This window comes from Bacillus rossius, chromosome 8 (genome assembly GCF_032445375.1).
Source record: "Bacillus rossius redtenbacheri isolate Brsri chromosome 8, Brsri_v3, whole genome shotgun sequence".
Classification (NCBI taxonomy): domain Eukaryota; kingdom Metazoa; phylum Arthropoda; class Insecta; order Phasmatodea; family Bacillidae; genus Bacillus; species Bacillus rossius.
Genome location: NC_086336.1, coordinates 10,472,332 through 10,499,944, shown reverse-complemented (window position 1 = coordinate 10,499,944; position 27,613 = coordinate 10,472,332). Strand labels below are relative to the sequence as shown.

General features: G+C 38.6%; 1 protein-coding gene across 1 annotated transcript; it reads right to left on the bottom strand.

Moving 5' to 3' along the window:
- Positions 1-564: 564 nt before the first annotated feature.
- On the bottom strand, positions 565-27,325 carry LOC134535257 (uncharacterized). Its single transcript, XM_063374329.1, has 4 exons — positions 26,888-27,325; positions 24,008-24,443; positions 9,034-9,257; positions 565-629 (listed from the first exon to the last, which is right to left on the bottom strand). The coding sequence occupies exons 1-4, from the start codon at positions 27,060-27,062 to the stop codon at positions 565-567; spliced, it is 900 nt and encodes a 299-aa protein (XP_063230399.1). The 5' UTR covers positions 27,063-27,325.
- Between the last annotated feature and the right edge of the window lie 288 nt (positions 27,326-27,613).

Below are 27,613 nucleotides of genomic sequence, written 5' to 3'. Positions count from 1 at the left end.
TTCGATTAAAAGTTATTATAAAACCAATTTTAAAAAATGTAATATAAACTGCATTATTCTTATCAGATTTACCATTCCGAACAATTGACTTAGTTATCTTAGAAGGTTTGATAACGTGTAATTATTTAAATTGATCGTAACCGAGGCTTTTCTGGATTATACTAAAAACTTATGCTCGACATCTTTTTTTCCACGGGTGAGTGCTAATTTGTAGTTTATGACAGAAGTCTTCATCGTTTTATTTTCTCCTAGCCACTCCCGGCCTCCTATAGTAAATCCAGCCACGCAAATACCTCATTATTATTTGACGCGGTGTTTTTTTTTTTTTTTCCCCTTTGCGTCGAGGGGTCGAGAGTGCTTGAATTGTGCACGGGCTTCCATCAGCGAGCTCACGCATGCACAACTACCCCCTCCCTCTCCCAACCCCCGGCCAGGCGGGGGCCGCAGATGCGTGTGGAGGTTGCCATGGCGACCGGCCCGCGCTCATCTCGTCGTCATGCAGGGGTGGCTTCCTCCGCCCTCTCACCCCGCAGCCTCCCTCCTGCTCAACCCTTACACGGGTCCCTAACAGCCGGCCTCCTCAGCCCGGGCGAGGAAGAAACTTGACTTGTCAGCCCTGCCTGCGTCGACTAAAAGGGGAAGAAGAAACGTCCCGCTGCGCTCAAATGAGAACCTTTCTTCAGGAGGTCGCATCCTGAGTTATTTCGCTTTCATAAACTAGCGTTTTTTTTTTGGTTCACTATTTTAAGGTAAATAAAAATGTAAATGTTCGTTCGTTTAAAATCTTAAATCTACGAAATGTTCATCACCGATTGCTTTGAAATTTCGATACAACTTTGTATTCGAATGCGCGCGTGTTTTTACTTACGTTCACAACTGTGACAGGTTAAAAGATAGATAAAATATAGATAGGTAAAAACATTGATTTGTAATATTTTCATTGCTATAGAGTGACATATGTATAAATGTACCTACATCAAACAAATTACAAAAATTGAAAAATAAAAATTATCGAGGCATTAAACGCATGCTGGGCATTAGCTAGTTTTAAATACATTTATGATATACCTAACTATCGTTGACTGTTTCTGAAATGTTTTATAAATTTAAAAAATAATTATTTCATAGTTTTAAAAAACCTAAAGGCCAATTATCATGTCAACCCTAGCACAAAGTAAGAGCACGCAATAGTGTTGTTTAGAGTTTTAAATTAATCGTTTGTGTGTATCGTTTGAAATGTATTACTTAAATTTTTTGTATATCATTCATTAATCAATTAGGATTAACCAAAAATCCTACAAAAAACTCATGTTTGAATGATTGTGGTAAAACCAGTGTTTTATTGATTTGTGAATAATACACAAAAAAGGTAATGGCTTACATGCAACACACAAACGTTTAATTCTAAACTCTAAACAAGAATATGTGCTCTTAGTTCATGCTAGGGTTGAAATAAAAATTTTCCCTAATTATTCTAAACTCCAATAAATTTATAAACACACAATAAAACAATTAACAATACTTATATTATGAATCTATATAAAATAATGAGCAAAACACGAAACTATGGAAGCAAAATAATAATATAGAATACTACCTTCTCAAGGCACAGCCTTTCACTCCATGCTGAATATTTAATTATCTTGTCATGCCCATTGATTAATGCCTTTTCCTGTGAATCGAATCACGATAAATCTCACGCATTTTTGTTTCGTCTCAAATTTTCTCGGTGAAAAATTTCTCAAAGCTGTAAGAAGTTACGTCAATGTTTATTTCTATATTCATTGCTCGATTTCTTTCAGCTTAAAAAAAATTGTTAAGTATATAAGTATTTGGCGAGGTTATTGACCAGACAAAGTAAGCTATCTGGACAAATATGCAGAAAAATGATTTAGTTAAATCTCAGGACAATCAAATCAAACAAAAAGTTACTTTAATGAGAAAAATCAATAAGTTAAAAAAAAATTGGCAGAATACAAATTATAATTTTTTTTTAGAACAAGGCAATTGTTTTTAATTTTAATTTTGTATATTAGAGTACCTATATCTAACTGTGGTCTATCTTAACTCTAGATGATCTTGCATTGACATGTAATGATAAAAAAACTATTGTGCTGTAACGCAATTAATATAAAAATATTTATATAAAAATGAACTGCCTCTGGAAAACCAACATTTTGTGGAATAATTTGTTTACGTCTTCACACGCTACAAGAGAAAATTATTTTACAACCACTAGCAAACAGTTTCATAGACACTATAATTATTTTTCTTTTGCCACTAACAATATTTCTCTACCTTGATATCGTATGCACGCAATTGTTTATTTATATCAAGCAAGTACTACAGTACTCGAGTTCATTGTCAACAAGGAGGATAACTGTGAAATTTTAGCGGTGACCGTAACATTAAATGGCGGAGAAATGAAGATAAATGTGTAATACAAGGCCCTTAAATGCTTTCAAGAAACTGTACCAGTTGTTTTACGCCTAAAAATTACTCTGAAAACACGCGTTTTCGCCATTTTAACGCTTCGTCCCACTTGGATATCTTGAGTAGTTTGGAATTCGCGTTGTTTTTCCTGAAGCTCTGCGCAACGTGTGTGTGCCCGGGTAGGCGGGGGTCTTAATCATCCCGCTGCGCTGCATGACCAGGCGGGGGGCTTAAATACGAACGGGGCTTTGTCTGTCCGTCGGCAATGGACCCCGGCGCTATGTCCGGGCGAGTGTGACGTGATAAGCGTCGTGACGAGAGAGATAAGGGCGGCAGAAGAAGCGGAAGGGTTCGGTCGTCCTGGCCCTGTCCCGCGGACAAAACAAAGCCGTAACACGCAGACAATGTGTCTGGCTGGCCGGCTACCCGCGACGGGACCCTTGAGATCTCCAGATAGACCCGCCTGTTAGGGCCCCGTTCCCCCCCTCCATACCCCACCAACACCCCCTTTTCGCCTTTATCGACGGCATCCTCTGTGATTCCCCCGGCAAGCAGCGAACAGCATGCCGTAAAAACAAACTTCTCTCAGGACACTACAGAAGTCGACAACGACTCTTTTACGTCCTTGATCGATACAACTACACTTTTTTTTTGTTGTTTGAGCTCTGACGAAACATCCTAATTAACCGGTCACGTCATGGGAATAGGTTTTTTTTTTTGTAAATTTAAAATTCGTTGAGAGGATCTCTGGAACCCTTTGACTATAGACACATATTAGGAACTTCTTCCTTCCAGCTAGCAAAGACCTCTCGTTAAAAAAAACCTAACCACAAAATCCTAAAGTGAAAAAAAAAATGGAAATGGATAGGTTACGTGGCATAATTACGTACAGATGATGTGACTTCCAGTTCTGCCAAATGACCAGAAACTCTTTTCTGTCGTCTCGTTATAAATTTATGTGATTTTAAGGATGCGGTGGGTTAGTTGAAGACCCGTTCTTTGGCAAATAAGTAGGCCTACCTGAATGCAAACTCAGCGTTCAAAGATCATCGAGAACTTAAATTGCCAGTGTTAAATAGATCGGCTTAAAACAATTTGAGTGTTGGTTATTTGTAAACCATCTCTTGTTGAATGAGTTTATTTGGCCTTTGTTCAACTTCAGTGTGATTACTTATGGAAAATCACTTTTCTTTCTGCAAAACATTTTGTTAGGTAAGTTACTTAAAAACATCACAAATCTTAAGAGTTTAAACAACAAAATATCATGACAGTGCGTTGCAGACAATCATATAAAATAAATTTATTTGTAGAGTTTACATTATGTTATCTTAATTGAAACTTGTATAAGTAATTATACATTTATAGCTGAATATTTTTATAAAGCAAAAGATTGTTTGATGAGCCTTAAAGATTATTCTCACCAAATTTGAACCGAATTTAAATTTGGCTAGATTTAACTTCTATTAAATAACTTATAACGTGAAATTCTTTTAGATTATGAAGTTAATCGCAAACGGACTGTATACACTCGAATCCACGGCTGTGTAATAACTTCATTAGCCCCGTGTACACGATCAAGACGCAAAGCTAATCCTCAACCCTCAACCCTCTTCAACTCTGAACTTAAATAGGGGCCCGCTACGGAGGAGAAGTTCATTATCCCTAACAATAAAGAGTCCGGCCAAACAACTACCCCCTCCCCCCTTAACAGCCATTTACATGTCATTGTTCTTCAGAGGTATAGTGCTTTGTTTTTTTCCTCTTTTTTGTAGATTTCTTTCTCTGGGCAGCAATCTTCTCCTTCCCCCGATTTATTCTTACAACCCTTCATCCCCTGGCTGATAAGATTTTCCCCTTTCACCATAACCCCACCCCTCGGCCACGGGAAATTCTTCCTCCGCCCTTTTCACACCTCCCATTTTCCCTCCGCCCTTGGCATCTGCATAGCTCGAGGCGCCTTATTGTTCTGAGACCAGGCCCCGGCACATGGGGTGAAGTAGGTGGGGGAGGGTAGTTTTATGGTAACATGAAGAATTTCCGCGTCGCTGGTCGCCGCTGAAAGGAACTCCTGGATTGAATTTTAAAACGGATTGCTTTTCGGAGGCGGAAGGTGAAAACCCGTGTGCGCCATTCAACTGCTCCGTAGGTTGTGAAGTGAAGAATGGGGGGGGGGGGGGGGGGGAGAGAAGGGGCTTCACACGAAAGGAAGGAAAGGGTTGCCCCTTCTACACACTTGCGCGGGTATTCCGGAGGAATGGCAGGCACACACACAGACACACACATAGGTAAGCAAAGGAAGGGATCAAGTTCGACGAAGTAAAAGGATCAAGGGTATAGCATCACGATAAACTAGAAATCCCCCCTCCCCCCCCCCCCCCCTAGGCATGGCTTTGCGATGTGCTGCATCGCCACCAGGAGACGTCTCACGGACCCGAAGCTATCTGATATTCCTCGAGGAGGTAAATTGGATAAAAAAAAAAGAGAGGAAATTTTATGTGTGCGCCGTCGAATCGACGTCTTCTAAGAATTCCAGCTTCGGAAAGTGTTCGGCTGAACGAACCAACGAACGAACGACACCCACGCCCCAGGCGGATCGAGTCTTAGGAAGCGCAGACGTCGTAAAAAAATGTTGAATGAATCTCTTAGATCTCCCGGAGATAGGCGTCTCTGAAGTTGCGCGCGCAAAAGTGTTTCTCAAAATTCTGCTCCAGCGAGGAAGAAAATGCGATTTTTTTTTACGATCAAAGAAAAATAAAGTTTGATGATTCAGTCTTGAAGCTGTCATATAAAATAAGAAATATTTGTACACATTGAGTGGGCCTAAGGTTTACGTTAAATGTAACAATTTTTATTTTCCATCTCAAATAGTAGCTACTCGCAAAGATTTTCTTAGTCCAATGGTCAGGTCGCACCTGTGTTTTCGTACCATGTGCTTCTCTGCCTGAGGACGGGAGCAGATAGCAGTTCCCGAAACGTCGTTTGTTTCTGTTTTGGAAAACTATTGTATTTGTTTCGTCTTTTCGTTTTGTTGTGTTTTTGTCTCGTTTCAACCGCTGTGCAAATATTTTTTTGGGGTTCAATTCATCATTTGTGTTTTTTTTTCGTTCTCTTAGTCCTTTTTTCTTTGTTTTTCTTTATATTTTGACCATTTTCCTGTTATGGAATATTATGTGGTGTATATATCCTGTTCACAAGAGCAATTTTTTGCTTAATTTGTGTTTTTTGTATTTTGGTTTTCTGCAGTTTTCTTCTATAGACATACATGTGCTTAGCAATGGCGTATTATGGTATTATGTCCAAAAGCTTACATCAAGCCAGTGGTTAAAGTTTAAAAATTTTCGTTAGTTATCCTTTTTTCCAAAAAAAATTTAATAAATAAACATTCAAATACATTTGCCAATATATTCGCAACATTTTGACTCTCCAATTTAAACAGTTTGCAAAAATTTTCAAATTCAGGGGCCAAGCATTTCATTGTAGATCCCACGTTATTGTACGCCATATTCTAACCCATGATGGTTGACAAACCTGTGACGTCAGCGCAACAAAATTCACGTGGCCGACAGACTTTCCAATCGGAAAGTTTTTATAAATACTTCCATTGTGCCAAGGCCACAATGTTGTTCTGGAGTAAACTTCAGAATTTGGTTTTCGGTTGGTAGTTTAACTGTTGCCATGTAAATAATACTAGCTACTATTTTTAAGTTTTCGTTTTATTGCAATGCAATGGAAAGAAAAATTTAAGTTTTAACTAGAGACCTGAAATTTCCCGTAATTTTCAGACCCCAGGGTATAGCCTAAGCACCACACTCTTGTACACAAATATGTCGTGTCCAATGGCTGATGACTAGAGACCTGTAAAATTCGCGATTTCAAATCCCTAAAGGATAGACTCCATGATCCTCTATGCACTCGTGCAAATTACATCTGCTGATTGGTTACCGACTCGTAACACCTGTTGACTGGAATGCTCGTGATTCGCTAATTCTTCTGTTAAAGATTTTTCATTGGCCCAGAGTCCTTCATATAAACTGTTGCCCAATCACTGAAGCAAAATAATCTCAAAATTATTTGGACTCTATCCTATCGCGAAATGAATCCGCGAATTTTACAGGTCTCTACTGATGACACATTTCCACTACCATCGGGTTGCATGTGATAGGGCCATTTGAATTTTGTGATGTTGTTATTGGTCTCTTTTACTTGGGGGCGGGTAAAAACTTCTTGTGGTCCAATGAGGACGCGGTTCATGTCTATAACGGTATGCAGACGAACCTCTCTACAAATAATAACGCGAGTTTTTCAGGTCTTTAGGTATAACTGATCGTCAAAGACCTGCAAATTCGCGTTTTTTTTATCTGGTTCCAAGTTAGAACCCAAAAACTTGTGCGTGGTCTTGTGTAAGTCATGTGTTCATTAGCTGTTGCTGGTTCGCACATGATTCGGCCAGATGCTCTCTTATGCGTCTTTTTTACATTGGCTCCTTGTCCTTCAAGGAATGTAGGAATGTCAAATGACTAGAGGCAGTGATTTTTCGTGGAAAGATTTCCAAATCAGTTGTGTGTGTGTTAAAACACTGTAAGACGTCTGTGTTTCGTGATTCGTTGAGTTTATTTCAAATACACGCCCACAATCGGCACACAAATCACAGCTATTCTGAACGGAAGCACACGCTTTCTAAAGTGTCAGGCCAAATAAAGCATTGCATTCCCTTGACAATTTCAAGTCAGAAATTACTGTCGCAGACATATCGCATTGCATTATATTACTCAATCGGATTTTTTTCTCTGAAAAATATCACTGCCTCGACAAATAACGTGTGATCCAATGACTATACACCGGAAAAATTTCGCGGGTTCATTTTGCGATAGATTAATATTCAAATGATTATATCCATGTGATTCTTCCTGCTGTTGGCTCAAGTTTTATCTGGAGGACTCTGAGCCAATGAGAGACGCTCATCCAAAGAAGTATCGAATCACGAGAAACCCAGTTGAGTTGTCTCGCAAGTCAGAAGTCGTATGATCAAGTGGCATTTTGCTCGAGTATGCGTAGGGCAATTGAGTTTATCCCAGAGGTCATTGAAACCGCGAAATTTTCCGGTCCATAGCATTGACTATGACCATGCATATTTCGTGAAAAGATTCCAAAATAATTTATAAGTTAAAACACTGTAGCATCGTCTGTGTTTCGTGATCGGGTGAATTTCTTTCAGGCGCATGTCGATTGTTACAACACCAATCACACTGATTCAGTAGGGAAGCAAACGCGTTTCTGAGTGGCTCGGTCAAACAAGGCAACAACTTCTCTCGCAGACGGCCGCCAATAAAAAAGAAGAAACAGCTGATGTGGGTGTAGGTACCTTGTTGCACTCTAATAGGCGTTCAGATTTATTCGCGGGAAATTCCTGTCCATAGCAATGACCGAGGACGTACAAGTGTATGGAAATCTGCATCCTGGCAAAATAACGAATTTTATAGGTTTCCAATAATTTTTCTGTCGACAACAGCCATTTTATGCTTAATTTGTGTTTTTTGTCTTTTGGTTTTTTGTAGTTTTCTTCTACAGACATACATGTGTTTAGTAATGGTGTATGTCCAAAAGCTTACATCAAGTCATGCACTCCCATTGCACAAATCTTTCAAAGGTAATAATTTTTCTGTTGTTTAGCGTGGTTCTCGTTTTGATGCGATATCTTGCTGTCGCGTCGCATCGCACACGCTGCGCTCGTTGTGATTCAGGCTCGAGGCGGCAATGAGTCCCGATAACTCGGTGAGGTTTACGAGGCAGCTGGCGTCGTCCAGACCTCGCGAGGGGAGGAGCACAGCTCGCGACCGACGCCATGTCACGCGCACCAATAAACGACCCGGAAAGCCACCGGCTGCGGGATTGTCGGCCGTGATTTGTACGTCTAGGCCGGACGCGGCCAGAGTTATTTACTGCGGTCAAAGAGCCACGCCGACTTTCCTTTTTTTCTTCAAGGAGGTGGCAGTAACTTAGAAATATATATATATATATATATATATATATATATATATATATATATGTATGTATGTATTTTCGAATTAACACAAGCGAGTCGGACAAACTTGGGAACACAACGTAGAACCTTGTGACAAAAACTTGAAAGGCGGAGGAGAAAAAAAAAACTATTTTCAACCCTACGCTCTAAGAGGGATTCTTAATTCCCAGACTGTCTTAAACATGTCAAGTTGTAACAGCTTGTAGCTGTTTATTGGATGAGACATAATATAGTATATACTTTTTTGTTTCCCCCTTTGAATATTTCCGTCTCTTTTATTTAAATTCTTAGCCCTACCATTGCATTTGAAATAAGGTTGTTCACATTTTTTTTTTCGTTCTCCTCCCTTTGTCCGCTTCGAGTTGTCTTTCTTCTAGAAAACGTGTTAATTCTCATTTTCTCTCGCCCCCCCCCCCCCCCCCCCCCTCCTTCAGGGCGCATTTTACACCCGTGTATTTCCTGTGAAAGTTTATAAAAGGCACCGTCTTCGAAGCGAGAGGGTAGAGGAGGAAATTTAAATACGTTTCTTTCTTTTTTGTTGTTGTTCGTTTTGTATTCTCGTCGCCAGCGCGCGCTACCCGGGCTTCCGTCCGCCGAGCTTCCCCGCTTCGCCGCCAGGGGCGCTCCGGTCGAGCGGCAGGCAATTGTTTTTCCTCCCGCGCCGGGGGCCATCTTGCGCGCGAGGCCACGCCTCGGGCAGCGCTCCCATTGGCCCCCCGCGCCGCGGCGCGGGCCTGCCAACCTTCCGGAGCGCGGCTGCCCCGCGAGAGAGGCGGAAATTCCCCCGCTGTCGCCAGAGATACTGAAAGGTTTTCAAGGGGGGGAAAACAGTGTTTACAACATGCCAGACTGTCTCTTTCAACATTTTCGACACTTGACGGGGGGGAAAAAAAAAAAAGAAAAGAAAAACCAGTAAAGTGAAAATGGCTACTTTTAAAGCTTTTAAACATATTGAAAGCGGTTATTTGAACACATTCGTGTGTATGCATGTCCGCAGCAATATTAATTTAGCTAAAGATACGTAAAATAAATACTTCTATCAAGACTATATGCAGATAAATAAATCAGTAACGTTTAATCACGGAATAAGTTGAAATTGAGTTTCTGAACTTATTGTAGCTACGTTCTTGTTAACGTTTGGTTATCTTATTATAGACTAAATTATGCTGTAAACCAATTAACAGAAAACTTATCTGCATCAAGGCTTTCTTTGGTAAACTTTTTTTCTTCTTTCGTGTAGCAAGGCCAACTTGTGTAGGCCTGCCTGCTAGTGAAGCTAAGAATATTTTTAAATCAGTTAAATTTTTTTGTAATTTATTATCTAGATATGTTTTTTGGTCGTTCACTACAGGAAAATTCTCTGTGGAGAAAGAATTAATTTTAAGAGTTATCATAACGGCATTAGTTTGCTGCGTGTCGGTATGGAATGATTATTTTCATAATCCTGAATTTCCTATTAAAGAAAGTAGTAATCGTTCAGTTAACCATTTTCATTTCACAATGCGCTAGCTATACTATAACTACCTATTACCTATATATAGCTTTTAATACGAAATTACAGAAAAAGTAGACTTTTGACGAGAGGTTGGGAATCGTTTCTAAAATTGAGTGCCTTTTTTAATTTCTTATGAAAATGCTGAACATTATAAAGAAAAATTAAAAAAGACTTCTCATGACATTTATTTTTTTCAAAATGTACCTATATGAAGCAGGATTATTTTATCTCATTAAATTAACGTTAGATACTAATTAAAAATGTTTTCCAGTAAAACAGTAGCCTATGTATCTTTTATCATACCCACACAATGAGCTAGAATAAACATTGGAAATAATTTACACGACTGGTAGCCTAAGTATTGTCAAAGAGTTTTTTTTGAGCGTATGTACTTAATATTCAGAAGTGAATTGGACGCAGCTGACAGGTTTCCTGTAGACTCAAAGGCAGCTGTATAAGAAGAGAGCGGAAATGCTCTCTCCGTGGCCATCTGCCTCATGATTGGGCCACACCGATCTCGTTATTTTCCCCCCTCCCCCTCGACCAATGCCATTCGTTGGCCGGGCGGGTTTTTGAGGTTATGTGCGGCGCCGGTCGTGGTCGGGAGGTAGTTTTCCCGGAGAAAAGGAAAAGGGGGGGGGGGGGGGGGGGGATCCGGCCTCCTGCGAGGTAATGATAGTGCCGGAGAGTTGTTTTTGTTTCCCCCACTCTCCTCTTCTTTACGGCCGGCCCAGTTATCCGCGTATCGTGGGCCCCGAGACCCGCTAGTTATAGTGATGAGCCTCACGGGGGGTGGGGGGAAGGTGTAGAGGGGCGAAATGCTGTTCCCGTGTAATGGAGATAGGCAGTGATGGCCAGGATGAATTTCGTGGAAAAAGAAAAAATTTCGAACCTTGGAACCCATCTATGCTTCCTGTTCGCTCCTGCCGCGTCTTTGCCGAGAAAGCCGTCCAGTAAATTCCAGAAACTCTTAAGGCCGGTATTCCAAGACACAAAAAACAAGGGTTCAGGTCTTGAATATGCTAGACCTGTACCCTAACCGTATGCCTAGTCCACGATAGGACACGGCCATTCCCTATGTTTAGAGAGCGGAATGGATTTAGTTCAGATGGCGGTCCCGCATATGTTGCCATTAACTCGTATATAGTAATTTTTGTGACCATCGGGGCACCAAGGCCTACCAAACGTGTTGGTCTGCTAAGTGAAACTTTATAGGTAATAGCTCCTAAATGGGACATTGGTAGTTTAACAAGCTCCGAAGTACAAGAAACAAAAACTCCATGACAGCAGGCAATGTTCAAAAGATATCGACTTGTGTACGTTACGAATTAAGCAGGTTTCTAATTATTTAATACTGAAATAATTCTCTCGGTGGTTACACACTGGAAACCTACTGCTTAAAATTAAAAAAAAAAAAAAAAAAAACTCCACAGAAAATAAATTTTCTGTAATTTTACAAAATACTACTTTGGTAACCCGTTGCCAAGAAAAAGTTTGTAATACTACATGAACAAAACATGGAAATGGTTATTTTTTCATATATGAAATACGTTTCTCGAGATAATTCTATTTATAACAAAAATTGGCGAATTCTTTTACGTTTTGATTGATGTTTCATAAAGAATAAAATATTAAACAAGGAAAAGATAATAAATTATATTCAACAATTGTGTTTATTTTGTTTTATCATTCTTATTATGTGCCCAAATAATACTGCAAAGTTATTTAGGGAATTATTTACAAAATAAATATAACTATTGGAGGCACTGGGACAACATAAAGCACAAATTCTTGGGTAAGAATCCGAATCCAGTAGGTATTACTGCGAACACTATTGTGCAGTGAAACAGTTGTTATTCTAATGAAAATGTACAAATTTATAAATACCTGTGATTGTACGAAAATATTTCTCTTCAATTTACAAATATATATATATATATATATATATATATATATATATATAGGCCTACCTATATATATATATACAGTATGGAACAAAATCCGGAATGCTTAAGCTTAAAAAAAAACAAAAAAAACAAAGGAAACCATTTTTTACAGTGGTACCACAGACACACTGTCGGGTTATCTGCTTCGCCTCCGAGAATGGAACACACCCCCCCCCCCCCCCCCCTTCTAGTCTATGGAGTCTTGGCCGAGGGGCGGAGCTATAAATCGCGGAGCGGACCCGCGCAAGTGCCGTGTGAAACGCGTGCACGCCGCGAGGAAGGACGAAGAAAGAAACCTGCTCCCCCCCCCCCTCCCTGATGCAGAACCTACCAGCCACGGGGGTGGAAACACCGCAGATAAGCGGGCAGGGGTTGTGTTATTTATTTTTTTATTTTTTTCTTCTCTCCCACCGCCCTCCCTTTGTGAAGCATTGGCTGAGATCTTCTGCTTTCCTGGGTTTTCTCGCCCGGTGAAGAATGCTGCCTACGATATGGAGAATGCCCCATTAGACTCAAGCTCACTCCGCGTTCTGTTTCGAGCCGTGGATATATATATATATACACTGAAAATTCATAAAGAAATACATAACAAAATGGAAAACATTACGTAAATGTATTAAATTTATATACCTCCTTATTTAAACTATGCTCATCACTTTCGGGTTAAATTAAAAAATATATATACATCCAGCTTTACAATGCATTTACTTTTAAAAGGGTAGTCATTGGATACTCAGTTGCCAACGATATCATTAGTAAAGTTGCAAGGCAAAGCTTTGTACCATTGAAAATTTTACAAAGCTCTACCTTGCAGTTTTACAAGTGATATAGTTGGGTTTACAAGGATTTTCCTTGTAAATAGTTTTTACAGTGTAGAAGCATTTATAACGTGTTTTGGTTTGACACAGCCTGTGATTATTGTACATAAGCTACGCGTGACAAGTCCATGAACTGATGAAGGACCAACTTAATATGACATTAGATGTCACCTGCTTATTTACACGGTACATTCAAGTACTCTTATCGGGTTCTGGCCGAGGTTTAATCTAAAAGGGGTTTTGGAAGTACCTACTTCAAAGCTACTTAAATTTTATGCTGTTGGGTAGCAGGCACCTGGCCGAAAGACATTTGACCGAAATTTCAGAGGAACGACTTTCGGAAAATTAAATTTTGGTCTTGTGCCTGTTCGGTCTAGTACCTTTCGGCCTAGTGCATTGCGGTCTTGCTTTTCGGTCTGATACCTTTCGTTCTAATGCCTTTCAGTCTAGTGCTTTCGGCTAAATAACTTTCGGTCTAGTGCCTGTTCGTTCTAGTGCCGGTTCGGTCTAGTACATTTCTGTCTATTGAATTTCGTTCTACTTTTCGGCCTACTGCTGCATCCCCCTATATTAATTACTTAGTATTTACATTTGAGCCAACTAGTTATTGAAATAAAATTTACGTTCAAAACATTTTGGCTGTAGGTTTACCTGTCTGCCTTTACGAAATAATTTTACTCTAAAATGTCTGATGCTAGGCTTATTATTTAAAATTTAAACAATTTTTATGTAGCTACCCCAGAATTAAATATTTATTTTATTGTGCATTTTCAAGAGTATCTGTAGATGTATTGATTATTATGTAGCCTACTACAATCTAATAGGACGAACTAACATATATACTGATTGTGCTGTAAAAACAAAACAAATCACAATAAATTTATTTGTATACTAGATAATGCCTGGCATGCGTTGCAATGCCTCAATCAATTTTTTTTTGTAATTTTTTAAACGTATACTAAGCATCTCTCTTTATCTCTCTAATTCTCTATCTCTCTATGTATATCTCTATAACTCTCTCTATCTTTCTATTTATATCTCTATCTCTCTATATATCTTTCTAGCGGACCCGACAGACATTGTCCTGCCCAAATGTACTTTTTGTGAGATATGGATATGGCGGTAAGTATTTCTACGCTGGACATTTTGTATCTTCTCATTATACATACCCCTCCTCTTGGGCACGCCACTGCCGTTACCAAAAACCTTTCCCATGGTTACGCAGAAGGCAACAACAATGCAAAAGCCCGTTGCCATGGAGGCTAATTATCAACAATGCTTAGTTTTTTTGCTTTTAAAGCGTGTATTTTTAGTTTTTCATAACTCAGAATCGAGATAAAATATCCAATTGTGAATCTAAACCATCCTCGAATCCCCGTGAACTCACACACAAAATTTGATCAAAATCGCGTACAAACAGACAGACAGAAAAAGTACTGTTTTATTATAGTAAGATAGATAGATTATTCTTACATGTTCGCATCCATGCAGTATATGAAAAATCAGCATGCATAGCCTCACACCTATAACTATACGTATCTGCTGCCCACGACTTTTTCCGCATGGAATTTTGTATTATCTTGCACCATTTAGAAATTTAAACACTATAACATAACAGTTGATACAGTTGTAGTAGTTTTCTTATGTTCACAAATGATAATTTTTCTCACCTCTATCTCAGTCTTTGCAATAAAAATATGTTACTACCTAAATTTTGAGTAAATATGTTTCTACTTTCAAATGTAATGACGGGAAGACACTTCATAAAATGTCTTTGTAAACCACATTTACTGTTTTTTAGAATGTAAAGATTGTCTGCATTACTGACCCGCGAGCAAGCTACATACATTTCAGAGAGAGAGAGAGAGAGTGAGAGTGAGAGAAAGACACCTATTGAATGTCTATCTAACTAATTTTTTTATGAGAAAATATTTTCATTAAATAAATCATGAAATCATTCAACGATAAAAGCTGTTTATTTAATTAAGCGGACGGGTTCGCTCCAAGGAGAAAATTGACGCGGCGAGACCTCGTGGACATAGAGAAATGACACACACTCACTATTTGTGTGGCTATGAAACATGATTTTTTTCTGCAATTTAAATTGTAATATACAAAAATGGTATTGAAAATTGAAACAAATATGGCGACACTATAAACTGTCAGGATCTTTATTTTTTTCTTACTCTCTACTTAGTTCCTTACAACAGCAAAACTTAATGGCTTCTAATAATGCGTTGCAATTTTTTGCTTTTAAAGCGTGTTTTTTTAGTTTTTATTAACTCAGAATCGAGATAAAATATCCAATTGTGAATCTTAACCATCCTCACTATTTGTGTGGCTATGAAACATGATTTTTTTCTGAAATTTAAATTGTAATATACAAAAAGGGTATTGAAAATTGAAACAAATATGGCAACGCTATAAACTATCAGGATCTTTATTTTTTTCTTACTCTCTACTTAGTTCCTTACAACAGCAAAACTTAATGGCTTCTAATAATGCGTTGCAATTTTTTGCTTTTAAAGCGTGTTTTTTTAGTTTTTATTAACTCAGAATCGAGATAAAATATCCAATTGTGAATCTAAACCATCCTCACTATTTGTGTGGCTATGAAACATGATTTTTTTTCTGAAATTTAAATTGTAATATACAAAAAGGGTATTGAAAATTGAAACAAATATGGCGACGCTATAAACTGTCAGGATTTTTATTTTTTTCTTACTCTCTACTTAGTTCCTTACAATATCAAAATTAATGGCTTCTAATAATGCGTTGCAATTTTTGCTTTTAAAGCGTGTTTTTTTTTTTTTATAGTTTTTCTTAACTCAGAATCGAGATAAAATATCCAATTGTGAATCTAAACCATCCTCGAATCCCCGTGAACTCACACACAAAATTTCATCAAAATCGGTCCAGCCGTCTAGGAGGAGTTCAGTGACATACACACGCACACAAGAAATATATATATAAAGATTGACAACACATTTCAATGTACTTACTCAAAAATAAAGGACTGTTGAAATTAAGTCTTATAAATTTATGAAATAACTCGAGTCAATGAGGATTTGAAAGTGTTTTTTTTTTAATTAGATCAAAATTGTTGCCAACTTGTGCGCGATTAGGCGAATTATCAGTTACACGAAGAATGTTTTCGAATAAATGATTCCTCTACATTGATTTTGCCTTCTGGAAAATAAAACCAAAAAATTTAGTTTTCAAGGAAACTTTGATGTAATTTAACATTATGGCAAGGCATGTGCCTTTTAATAAACAATAAACGTACATAGGCTATATTATACATAATAAAAAGCGGCGTGATGTTTTATTTCCATGAATCGTTTTAGAAGAAATGTTTCTAAAAAAAGGAATTATAAGTAATCTTTATTTAACCTTAAATTTCGGGGATGGTTTCTATTAAACTGAATTCATTTATTAATTTTGGTGGTGTGAAACGTTTTTTATCGTACTTGAAGGATTCATAGACCAAAGATATAGGCGTATATAGAGAGAGTGAGGAGGGGTAAGTGATAGAGACCTGCAAAATTCGCAGTTTCATTGACCTCTAGGATAGACTCCACAGTCCTTTAAATACTCGCGGAAATGACACCTGTTCATTGGCTACTGACGCGTGAGACGTCTCAACTTCGGCACTTTCTTGGTTTTGTGTTTCCCATTGGCTCACAGTTACCCGGATAAAATGTGGGCCAATCGCAGAAGCGGTACGAAGGTATAGTTGTTTTGATGCTAGCCTATCGCGAAACGAATCCGCGAATTTTGCATGTCTCTAGTGATGCATTAAGGCGGCCGCACACACAACTGTGGCGTCGAAGCGCGGGCTCCAGCGAAGACTGACGGCCAACGTCGAGATGAGAGACAGCAGGGGAAACACTGATGCTGCTCCAGGACTAGGGAAAGGGGAGGGAGAAGGGAAGGAGGAGAGAGGCATTGAAGGAGCTGGGGAGTGTTTGAAGGAGAGAAAGCCGCAGACATGTGTGGAGCCGTTTCGGCGCGCACACACAGGCGCACACAGATAGACGAAACAGATGACAGCTGCAGAGAAAGGTTGATGAGGGGGGGGGGGATGTAAACACCATGTCTAGCATTGGATACCACGGACTGTCTGGGGATCGTTCAAGCAAACCCTGGCAGACTTCGACATGAGAGGAACAAAAAAAAATGACTACAGTGAAATTAAATTTTCCGGCGTATTACTTTGCTAAAAGCATACTTCAAGATATTAATTTATAAATATACGATAAATAAAAAATACGTACTTGAATTTCAAGCTAAAGCAACTATCATTTCTCGAATTCATTGCCAAACAATGTGACTTGAAGCAAGTATTGGTACATCTGCTCATTTTATTGATTGGACTGCAGTGCTCTTGGCACGCCAATTACGAACCTGAGCCAATTACAAACATGAAGTAGCCCATTGGTGGTGACGTGACCTTGTTGCCGACCAATGAACACTCAAGGAAGGCTTCATTGTGTATGGGCAAGCTGAGTACAGCCTGGAGGGAAATGAACCCGTGCAGCAATGGTGGTTCTATCATTGGTTTTCCTGGACTTTTACAAAGATCCCTTTGCAAGCCAGTTACCAAGAAATAATTCGTAATAAGTTACAGGAAATATTGTGGCTATTTTGCATATATGAAATAAGTTTTCCGTGATAAATCTGAAGTATTTCTTACAAAATTTATTGTATACTTATTGTTTTAAAATTTTAATTGATGTTTAATTCAAGCATAGATTTTTAAACCAGCTAATTTATGTGTACAGTTAATAATGAAAAGCTATTCAAGTAACGTTTTACCAATAACTTTAACTCTTTGAGGTACTGGGACAACACAAATAATAAATGCCTGGGTAAGAATACAAACCCAGTATTACTGCGAACACTATTTTGAAGTGATACATTTGTTTTTTATATAAATGTAGAAATTAAAAACTATCTGTAATTTTACATGAATAGGTATTTCTGTTTCATTTAAAAAACAAATGTGTAGTGTAGTGGGTTTCGTTATACCTGGCTCCTGATTCACTTCTCAGAAAATTTTGGAAAGCAGGGATGCTGGGATCGAACCGAAAATCCGCACCTCATGAGCCTGTTGCGTTGTTGCGTTGGTCACCATGGCGACCTAAAATCCTGTAATGAAATAGAATATTTTTGCTGGGTTAAAAATGTTAAATTGAGGATGTACGAAAAAAATAAACAATGTTTCATTCCAATTAGTTTTTATTATTTTGTCTTTCTCAGGAACACATAGGTACACTCAAAAATAATTCTTCAAAAGTTTGAAACAGTTCCGAATCACTGAAATTAGTTTGCCTTTTTATCTCTTTAATGGATACACCTAAATCAATAGATTCGTTCTATTCACTACAGTTGATAGTATTACTTCATTGATCTATATTTTTGTTTGTAACTTAAAAATGAAACACTGTTGACTTTCCAGGCCTTTTGAATAAAATCCACGCACTAACTGAAGTCAATGCCAATTTTAAAGTTGTTTTTTAAAATTAGATATAGTAGTTTACCAAATCTGATCAGTGTTTTGCCAACCGAAGTATGCAAATTATCTGGTGTAGGTAGGCTACCTAAAATGTTTTCTGGAAAATGATATCTTGAAATTGATTGTACTTACATCTGGACGAAAAACAAAACAAAAATAAATAATACTTTTATGCAAAGAAGTTTTAATGAACTTAATTTTAAATTGTAGTTAGCCTACTAATCAATATAAAATAATTGTACATATTTCCTGACAAATAAAAAACAAACCTGTCTGAATTTTTATGTCCACGCTAAAGAAGTCTGGGGCACAGCTAATAATAAAAACAAATGTTTCATAAAAGTTATGATGACAACATTTTATATAACCCAAGATGACCGTGGTGGAACACTACACTTAAAAATCTCTGATTTTTTTATAAAATTATGAACGAACTCCATAATAAGCCTACAAAGAAAGCACAATATCATGGGGGATGCTAACAGGATAGGTATGGAAAATAATGACAGAGTAACCTTCAGAGGTTATCGAGTTGAATTTTGAAGTGAACATTTTTTTTTGCTGAGGGGGCTACAATATTTTTGAGCGTAACGAAAATTCCGATCGTATGAGCGGAACAGTTAGGTACCCGGTGGGGAAACCGGTAGAGGAGGAGAGTGCGTCAGCTGCGACGCCACTCCAACGCATGCGCTAGCGCTTGAAATAGTAGATGAAAAGGGAGGGGGGTATAGGTACGTAGCGGAGCATGTTCTATGCTAGTTGTAACGGTCAGAAGAGAGACGGCAGGGGAGAGGTAGAAATGACGCAGCAGTAATGCTACGGAATTCTCGTAACGCTGCTTGTGTTTGTCTACTCCTCAATTTTTATAACGACTGACGATTGACACTACCATATTTATTTTATTTTATTTTTTGGGATGTATCTATAATTTATTTAGTCATGTGGAAAATAATTACTGATTTGTGCAATTAACTTTTTAAGTATATAATTCATTTTCAAGTGAATAGTGTGATGGAAAATGAAAACAAATTACGCATAGACTTAAGAGTTTAGCTGTATAAGCGTAATTTATTTTATGTATGCAAACACTGTGGACTGAAAATGTCAAACGGACTTATAGACATGTGAGATAGACTTCATAAGAGTAATTTATGTTCGTTTGGAGGGTTTTTCGTTCATTCATTGTATTCAGTTGGCGATCGTGATTTAACATCATGCCTAAAAATAATAAAAAAGACAGAAGCAGAGAAGAGGTAGACTATTATCAAAGGGGAATGAACTGCCAATAGAGACGTCAAAAAATGCCAGTGAAAGGATGCGAGAGTAAAGGAAAATGAAAAAAAAATCTTTTTTTTTTTCATTTGAGATGATACTTGCATCTTTACTATTCTCAAATATTATCTCTTGTTAAATAAAACATACTAATAATCTGTCTGTTTCTACACCTACACTGAGAGAAAGGTTTGTTTGCCTCAACAAAATATTTGTTTATACATGGCGAAATAAATATATTTTGTTAATTCAAACAAATAGCCTATTTTGTAGAAGGAAGGATTCTGTTTACCCAAAAAAAAAAATGATTTTATCAACTCAAATGTATATTTGGTTAGGTGTAACAAATTATCTTTTTGACTTACCGAGTTTGGTTAAACTAACAAAATATTTTGTTCCACCAAGTAAATATTTGTTTCGCCATATATTAACAAATATTTGTTTGATTCAAACAAACCTTTTTCTCTGTGTAATAAGCAAGATGTTACACTTCTGTCGCGAATGGACTCCACGCGCACATTTTTTTTAAAAATTGAATTGATTTTAATATTTTTCTTCGAATATTTTTCCTCAAATATTCAATTCTTCGAATACTAAGGATTTAATATCTAATATTTGAGGACTTGAGGGTATGATTGGCCCATCCCTACTATTTATTTAATTTTTTGACGTGATAAAATACGCTCGTGATGTGGGTAGTTTCCACCTCGGGACACACCACTCTTGCGTACTGTTAGTCCGCATGAAGAGTCACGCCGACACGTGGCGAACATTACCCCGTCCAATCCACTCCCTTTCACATCCACCCCATGTCCTCGCCGCAATGTAATGTCTGGGGCGTCGGGCAGGTTGCGTTATACTAGGCCCACACACTGTTGAACGGAAGGAAAGATGGACCGTTGGGGGGAGGTTGGGAAGGGTTGGAGGGCGGTGAATGGCCAGCTTTGCGCTCGTATAATATTCCCCATGTGAGCTGAAATATCCAACCCCCCTCCCCCCTTTTTAGTTCCACATCGTACACGAGAATGCTGTTACGCCCCTGGGGACGGAAATTGAATATTTTCTGTCCCCTCCCTTTGCGTCGTACTTCACCCTCCTGGAAGGGCGTAGGGCTGACAGTGGCTCAAGTCGGTGTTTGTGGGTTTAGGGCGGACAGCATGCGCTGGTTTTAAAATGTCCCAAGTCCATTGTGTTTGTGTCCCACGCGAACCTACACTAACAGTAGCAAAAATAGAACTAAATATTACCTATATTTTAGCTACTGGCTACACACGTTTACAAAATTTCCTTTCTCCCCCCGCCCAAACGACTGATTATAATTTTTTTTTTATTCGTTAAAACATCACAAGTTTTAAGATGACAGATGTGTAAAAAAATGTTGTGTTTGATATTTAAACAAAAACTTAAGATATATTCTGTTTCATACCTCAACTATAGGCGTGGATTTCCAATGTTAAATGTAGTATTTGACAAATATTTATACCGATTAAAATGATGTTATTTTTAGGAAGCGTTAAAAGATTGGCCAAGTTTATTTGGTATTAACCGTTAATGCTTGTAAACTCTAGATTTAACATGAGTATTATTGATCTTGAAGTTCGAAATTGTTTTGAATTAGTATCACGTTGAGAGTGTGGAATACGTTTTTAATGGGTTAGTTTAGTAGTCAAAATACCTAGTCGCCAAATGTGGCCAAACGTTTTGGTTCTTAACTAAACAATCATTTTTTTTTAAATAAACTAACACAAATTGAAGAGCTTGTCTATAACATTAAAAATATAGATAATTTTATTTTATGATACAGCTCTTTTACCAGAAATAGAAATTCTCACAGTTTACAATTATATGTGAAATTTAATATGAATACATGGTTTCTCTCCTTTTTTAATGGAGAAATCAAATTAATAAGAAATGTAATGTAACTGTAAGAATAATTCCCATGAAGGTTCAAGTCATTAAGTGTATAGGAACAGTACGAAAATTTAACTTATTTTGTATTAGTATAATGTCGTGATAATAGATGCGATCTTGAAGTTTATGCACAAAATAAATTTTTGTGTTTCCTATTAATTGTTTTACATTTTGACTTGGCATATTATGTGTTATAATATATAAATCCGTTTACAATGGTCATTCATTATCAAAGGTTAGTTTTATCATCAGAACAAATGTCATCCACAACAGAAAAAAATACTAAATAATAGCCCATGTTTATTTTCTAAGCACCAGAACCTATTGATACAGTAGGAGTTTATTTTAATTTTATAATAAAGTTCAAATTGACGATTAGTATTAGGAGTACAGTATTAAGCATGGTGATCAGTAAGCTATAACTAATAAACGTGGGATAATTTAATTAGTAATGCTGTAAAAAAAATATTTTTTTTTTTTTTTTAACGATTTTCCTTCAAACATTTTGGCAGTGTAAACCGAGACAATTTGTTTTGCAGTGACTACGTATCTGTTCTTTTTTTGTCATTGTGTGTGTGTTTGTGGCTTCATAAATGAAATTACATCGGTAGCACAAGGAAAAACAATATTTGTTAATCCTTCACACACGTGATTAGTAGAGACCTGCAAAATAAGCGGATTCAGTGACCTCCAGGATAGACTCTACTTCACTCTACACACTCGGGCAAATGCCACCAGTTCATTGGCTGCTGACTTGTGAGTCGTCTCGACTGAGTCTCTGTGATTCGACATTTCTTGAGCGAGTGTCGCTAATTGACCCTCATTACTCCAGATTAACAGTGAACCAGTGGTAGAAGCAGCGCTAAGGTATAATTATTTGAATTGTAGCATATCACGAAATGAATCCGCGAATTTTGTAGGTCTCTAGTGATTAGTTAAAGAAACAATGCCTCCACTGAGTCTAAAATAAGGATGACGTTGCTGGACGCTAAGGGAGGGGTTTGTTTCCCGGCATTTCTCTCGTTCAGTCCGACTCGGAAAGTGGCGACGCGACCCCCAACGGGCGCGGAGTGTAATCACCTCTTTGCGGCGCCCAACGCGGGGCTCTTAACTTCCCCCAACCCCCTTCCTCCACCCTACCCCTCCCGCAGACTCCCTACCACACCCACGTGACACGACCCTCACTTACCGGCTCAGCGTGAGCGAATGGCTTCCCGTGGTACCAGCGCACAGGACTGCTGGCTGTCGAACCACCCCCCCCCCCCCCCCCTCACAACCAACACACACAAACACTAAACACGTGGCTGACAGCTACGGTTTCCTTGCCAGCAAGGAAGTGGCTGCAGCGTCCACTTACCCACGTCACGAGTCTGCGAGAAAGCCAGTCACCGAAAACTATACCTGCTAGCCATTGAAACAGTGGTAAACATTAAGGGCCCTGGCACACGAGCGTCTCGGTCGCGCGACTGAGACGCGCGACTGCAGTCGAGCGTGCAAGCGACCGAGTAGAGCGACTCAGCCGCGCGACCGAGACGCTCGTGTGCCAGGTTCACGCGACACACTCTTCACTGTGAATATGGACACCGACGAAGAAACAGTTCTTGGCATTGTCCTAAGGCGTCGTTGCCGTCGGCGCCGGCGTCGTCGCAGGCAACGTGTACTATGGATGCACCCAATAACTGCAGACCGCTTAGCAAGGGGCCAGTTTTATACGATTATGAGTGAGCTAAAAGAAGACAATTCGAAATATTTTAACTATTTCAGAATGTCTCGGAGTACTTTCTCGGATCTTCTGGATGTACTGAAAATTCACATTGAAAAAGTTTACACAAGTATGAGAAGAAGTATCCCTGCTGAAGAGAGACTTGCAATTACATTAAGGTGGGTACACTTGTATAAGCAGACAAATAGTTCATTTCATAGTTGTACAAGGAACACAGGAGTGAAATGTGTTTGGCTACGGCTGAAATTATAATTTAATTAGACAGTTACATGTATTTTAAGGGTATAGTTGAAGCATTTATTATCATATTATTAAAAAAAAACATTTTCTGAACATACCCCAAATAAGTAACATTTATTATTACGTGACACGATATTGTCTCAAAGATCCAACACATAAATGTTTATCGTTTTGCACACGAAAATAAATTCTTTCATAAATTTAGAAGAAAATTGTTAGATAACATATTTATTTGTTATTCACTGAAACTGCTCTTTCCATGAAGGTCACATGTCTTATAATTTATTAGGTATCAGTTAAAATAGTCTTCACAAATACTTGACGTATCAGACTGGAGAGATACTGATGAGGAAGCTGCTGGTGACATTGGTGATAAGGCGTGGCATTGCAGCGGCTGCTGGGGTTGACTCATTAACTGCGATGTTTCTGAAGTTGAATGAGACCCGTAGTTGTAAGACTGACTGATGGTGGGTGTAAATTGTTGGTTGCGTACTCCAGAGGTACTTGTATTACTACTAGGGTATGGAAGCGAAACAAATGATGGGCCTGTGATCACTGATGGAGAAGAATGAGGGTAGACAGAAGTCTGAGAAGGACATCGATGACCAGAAATTGACACCTGATTGTACCTTCTTAAGGTGTTTAAAAAGTCGCTTTGAATTTCAAGTTTCATATCGTCTGGCAGACGTTTGAAGTACGGCAAAAGACTCAACAAGAAATGCCTGTCACTGTCTTCTTCTTCTCTACCTGCATGTCGTTTTTCCATATTTCTTCTAAGCGACTGAAGTAGCTCAAGTTCTTCTGTTTCTGGTGACGGTTTTTTTCTTTTAAGAGAAGTAGGTGCCGTAGATGTAGCTGCTGCGGGTGTGGCTTGCGTGTGCAAGTCTGGAGATTCTTCTGTTGTAGGTTTGGTGTCGCATACTGGCAATAGGAAAGTTAACTGCTGGAAATATATATATTGTTTCCTGCCATCTGCTGCAGAACCTGATTTACAATTCCTCTGTTTAGCCAGTTCTCTTCTGAAACAGTCACGTAGATTCTTCCATTTCCGTTGCAGATCTGCAGCTGAAAAAAAAAAAAACAATAATGTAAGGTGCATATTTTTAGTGTGTGTGTTTTTTTTTTTTTTTTTTTGCAGGTACCTTGCTACAGGATGTTCGTTCACAGAATTGCATTACACATTCCGTTGTGGAATTTCCACATGTCGCAAGATTGTTATTGAAGTGTGTGAAACAATATGGCGGCTTTTACATGAAGCATGTTTCCCGCAGTTAATGCAAGAGGACTGGCTGAAGATTGCTGACGGTTTTGGAACACGTGCAAATTTCCCAAACTGTTTAGGAGCAATAGATGGCAAGCATGTAAGGCTTATTCAACCTGCTAAAAGTGGGTCAACCTATTTTTCCTACAAGAAATATTTTTCCATGGTGTTGTTAGCATTATGCGACTCTAATTATAGGTTTTTATTTGTTGATGTTGGTTCTTATGGAAAATCATCAGACTCAGCAATATATAAAAACAGTGAGCTGTTTCAGAAGATGAAGGATAATACGTTGAACATCCCAAGTGATAGGCCAATAGTTGAAAATGGAGAGCCACTTCCCTTTACCTTCGTAGGTGACGAAGCATTTGCTCTTTCAACTCACATGCAGAGGCCTTATGGTGGGAAAAATCTTACTCAAAAAAAGAAAATATTTAACTACAGGCTGTCACGAGCCAGACGTTACATCGAATGCACTTTCGGCATACTTACAAATAAGTGGCGTATCTTTCACAGGCCATTGGACGTGAAAATTGAAAACGCAGAAACTATAGTGAAAGCATGTTGTATTTTACACAATTTTGTTAGAGAAAGGGATGGTGTTGAATTTGACAGCACTCTGAACGTCGTGGGACTAGATGAAGGGGAGCCGCTTACACGACCAGGAAATACACGATCAGCTTTAACAATCCGAGAAAAGTTTTCCGATTACTTTTCTAGTGAACAAGGGTCAGTGCCATGGCAATATTTTTTGCTTTGAAGAGTGAACAATACTAGTGAAATTTAACTTTTATAGAGGTGTCACATTCAACAACGTAATAGTTATAACCGTATAACCGTTACATTGGACAGTAGCCATGGTGAATTTTGTGGCATAAACAAAATATAGAGAAAACAAAATTTCCGTATGCGAAAATGTGTTCACTTTGGAATTATGTTAGTTGTTACGCTACTTTTAATTATATTGTTACGTGCAAGCCCAGTCGCAGTGGGGACGGAGCGATGCTCTTCTCGGAAACAGATTAGCGCCGCGCGTGCCTTATCTTTATCTTGATGACACGCGGCCTGCCTGCCCCCCCTTCACCCTCGCCCTGCCTGCGCTAATGACCTGGCTGCACCTGGTCGGTCAATGGAACGGTTCTTGAATGTTCTCCGACATCGTCGCCGGCCCCAGCACGTAATCCTGGACGTCCCTAGTTGCGCAATGTCAAAGAGCATCTCGAAGGTTCTAAATGTAAGGCCGACCTCTATATCAGCAGGGGGCGGTTGCATCAGAGCAGATAATTGTGTGGCGCGTCTGGCGCAGTGTGGAGAGGCGAAGACCTGTGCGACGAGGCGGCGAAGACCGGGCGACTTCTGGGAAGAGAGTGTATAACATCGGCGAAGCCAGCAAGTGCCCTGTGTGACATCGGCGGACACTTTACGGCGATCTGTGGCTGCGGTAAGACTGTGACGGACTGAGAGAGACTTTCTTTATTTCGAGCCTATATCAAGCCAGGATAACTTGTAAATAAAACTGTAAATAGTAGCACCAATAAAAATAGTGATAATTAATTAAAAAAAGGGGCTATCCTTTCGAACCCTATCGTTCCCACGTTCGTAACAATATTATATCGTATTTTACTTGTATTTCTATGTTTATCGTAAACATTAGACATAAGCGTAAGTTACAATGAATTCCGCGTAGAAGCAAAATACTGCAATGTAATTTGAAAACAAACCCTTCCATTAATAGCTAATTTATTTACATTGGCAATGACTCACATGCACGCACAGTGGTTTTGTATTTTATGAGGGAAGAATAACACGAACTGTTAAAATTTCACACCTGTTTGTTGTTAAGAGATATATTAACTATACAATATTTCACATGTGTTGTAATTATTGCCAATATCAGGTGGTTCGTGGTAATATGAATACTTAAACGGACGTTTGAAGAGAACACCCGATACGAAAATGCAGCGGGCACATCCAAACAGTTTCGACAATAATGTAAATATTTTGAACAGTAATCTTCACGATTGTAAATCATTTAAAAACGTAGTAACGTTTCTATAAAGGAATAATGAAAAAAAATATTATATTCGTTTTATAAGTTTTATAAAATTATTGCAATACTCTGTCTAGTAAATAGGCTTCACGTAGAACAATTATGTTTATAATACATTTGAAACAAATAAAGTGAATGCAGGGCTGCACGAAATATTCAGATCACCACTAACCACTTATATTTATAAATTACACTTACCTGCTTTATTTTTATGGACGCTATCCATGGCTTTGAAGTTCTCAACGAACATATCGCACACCTCTTCCCATGCCTTTCCCTTTTTGCATTTGTTAGCATACTCATCACATCTGGAATCCCAAATAGCTGGCCTTGATTCTATTTCGATTATAAAACGGTCACAATCGAACGCCATCTTCCTCGCCAGCACATACAACCAGATACTGACCGACAGTCGCTCGGACGCGCGGCTAAAAGTCGCCCGTGTGCAAGGCTCCCGCACGACTGGTCGCCGCGATCTGTCGCGGGGATTCGCGTCTGCTGGCGACAGACGCGCGATGGAGACGCGCTCAGTCGCCCGTGTGCCAGGTTCTCACCCACGCCCATGCTATCTTATGGCAAGCGATTTCCCGGCGACCGAGTCGCGCGTCTCAGTCGCGCGACTCGGTCGCTCGTGTGTCAGGGCCCTATGACTACCTCACGCGACATGTTGGAACTTTAGGTTTTTATTTAGTATAAAAAAATAGGTTGTCTGTAAAGTCGGTTTACGGAAGATAGTTTAACGTGGCAACGTCATAACAAAACATTGATGAAACGATTGCATACTTTTATGAATAAAATTGAATCTTTTTTATTGAATTATCACTATTTTGTATGGATACAAAGAAGGAGTGAAATTAAATCTACAATTTAATTGATAAATTTACTTTTATTTGCACTCATTAATTCAAATATGTTTATTACTTT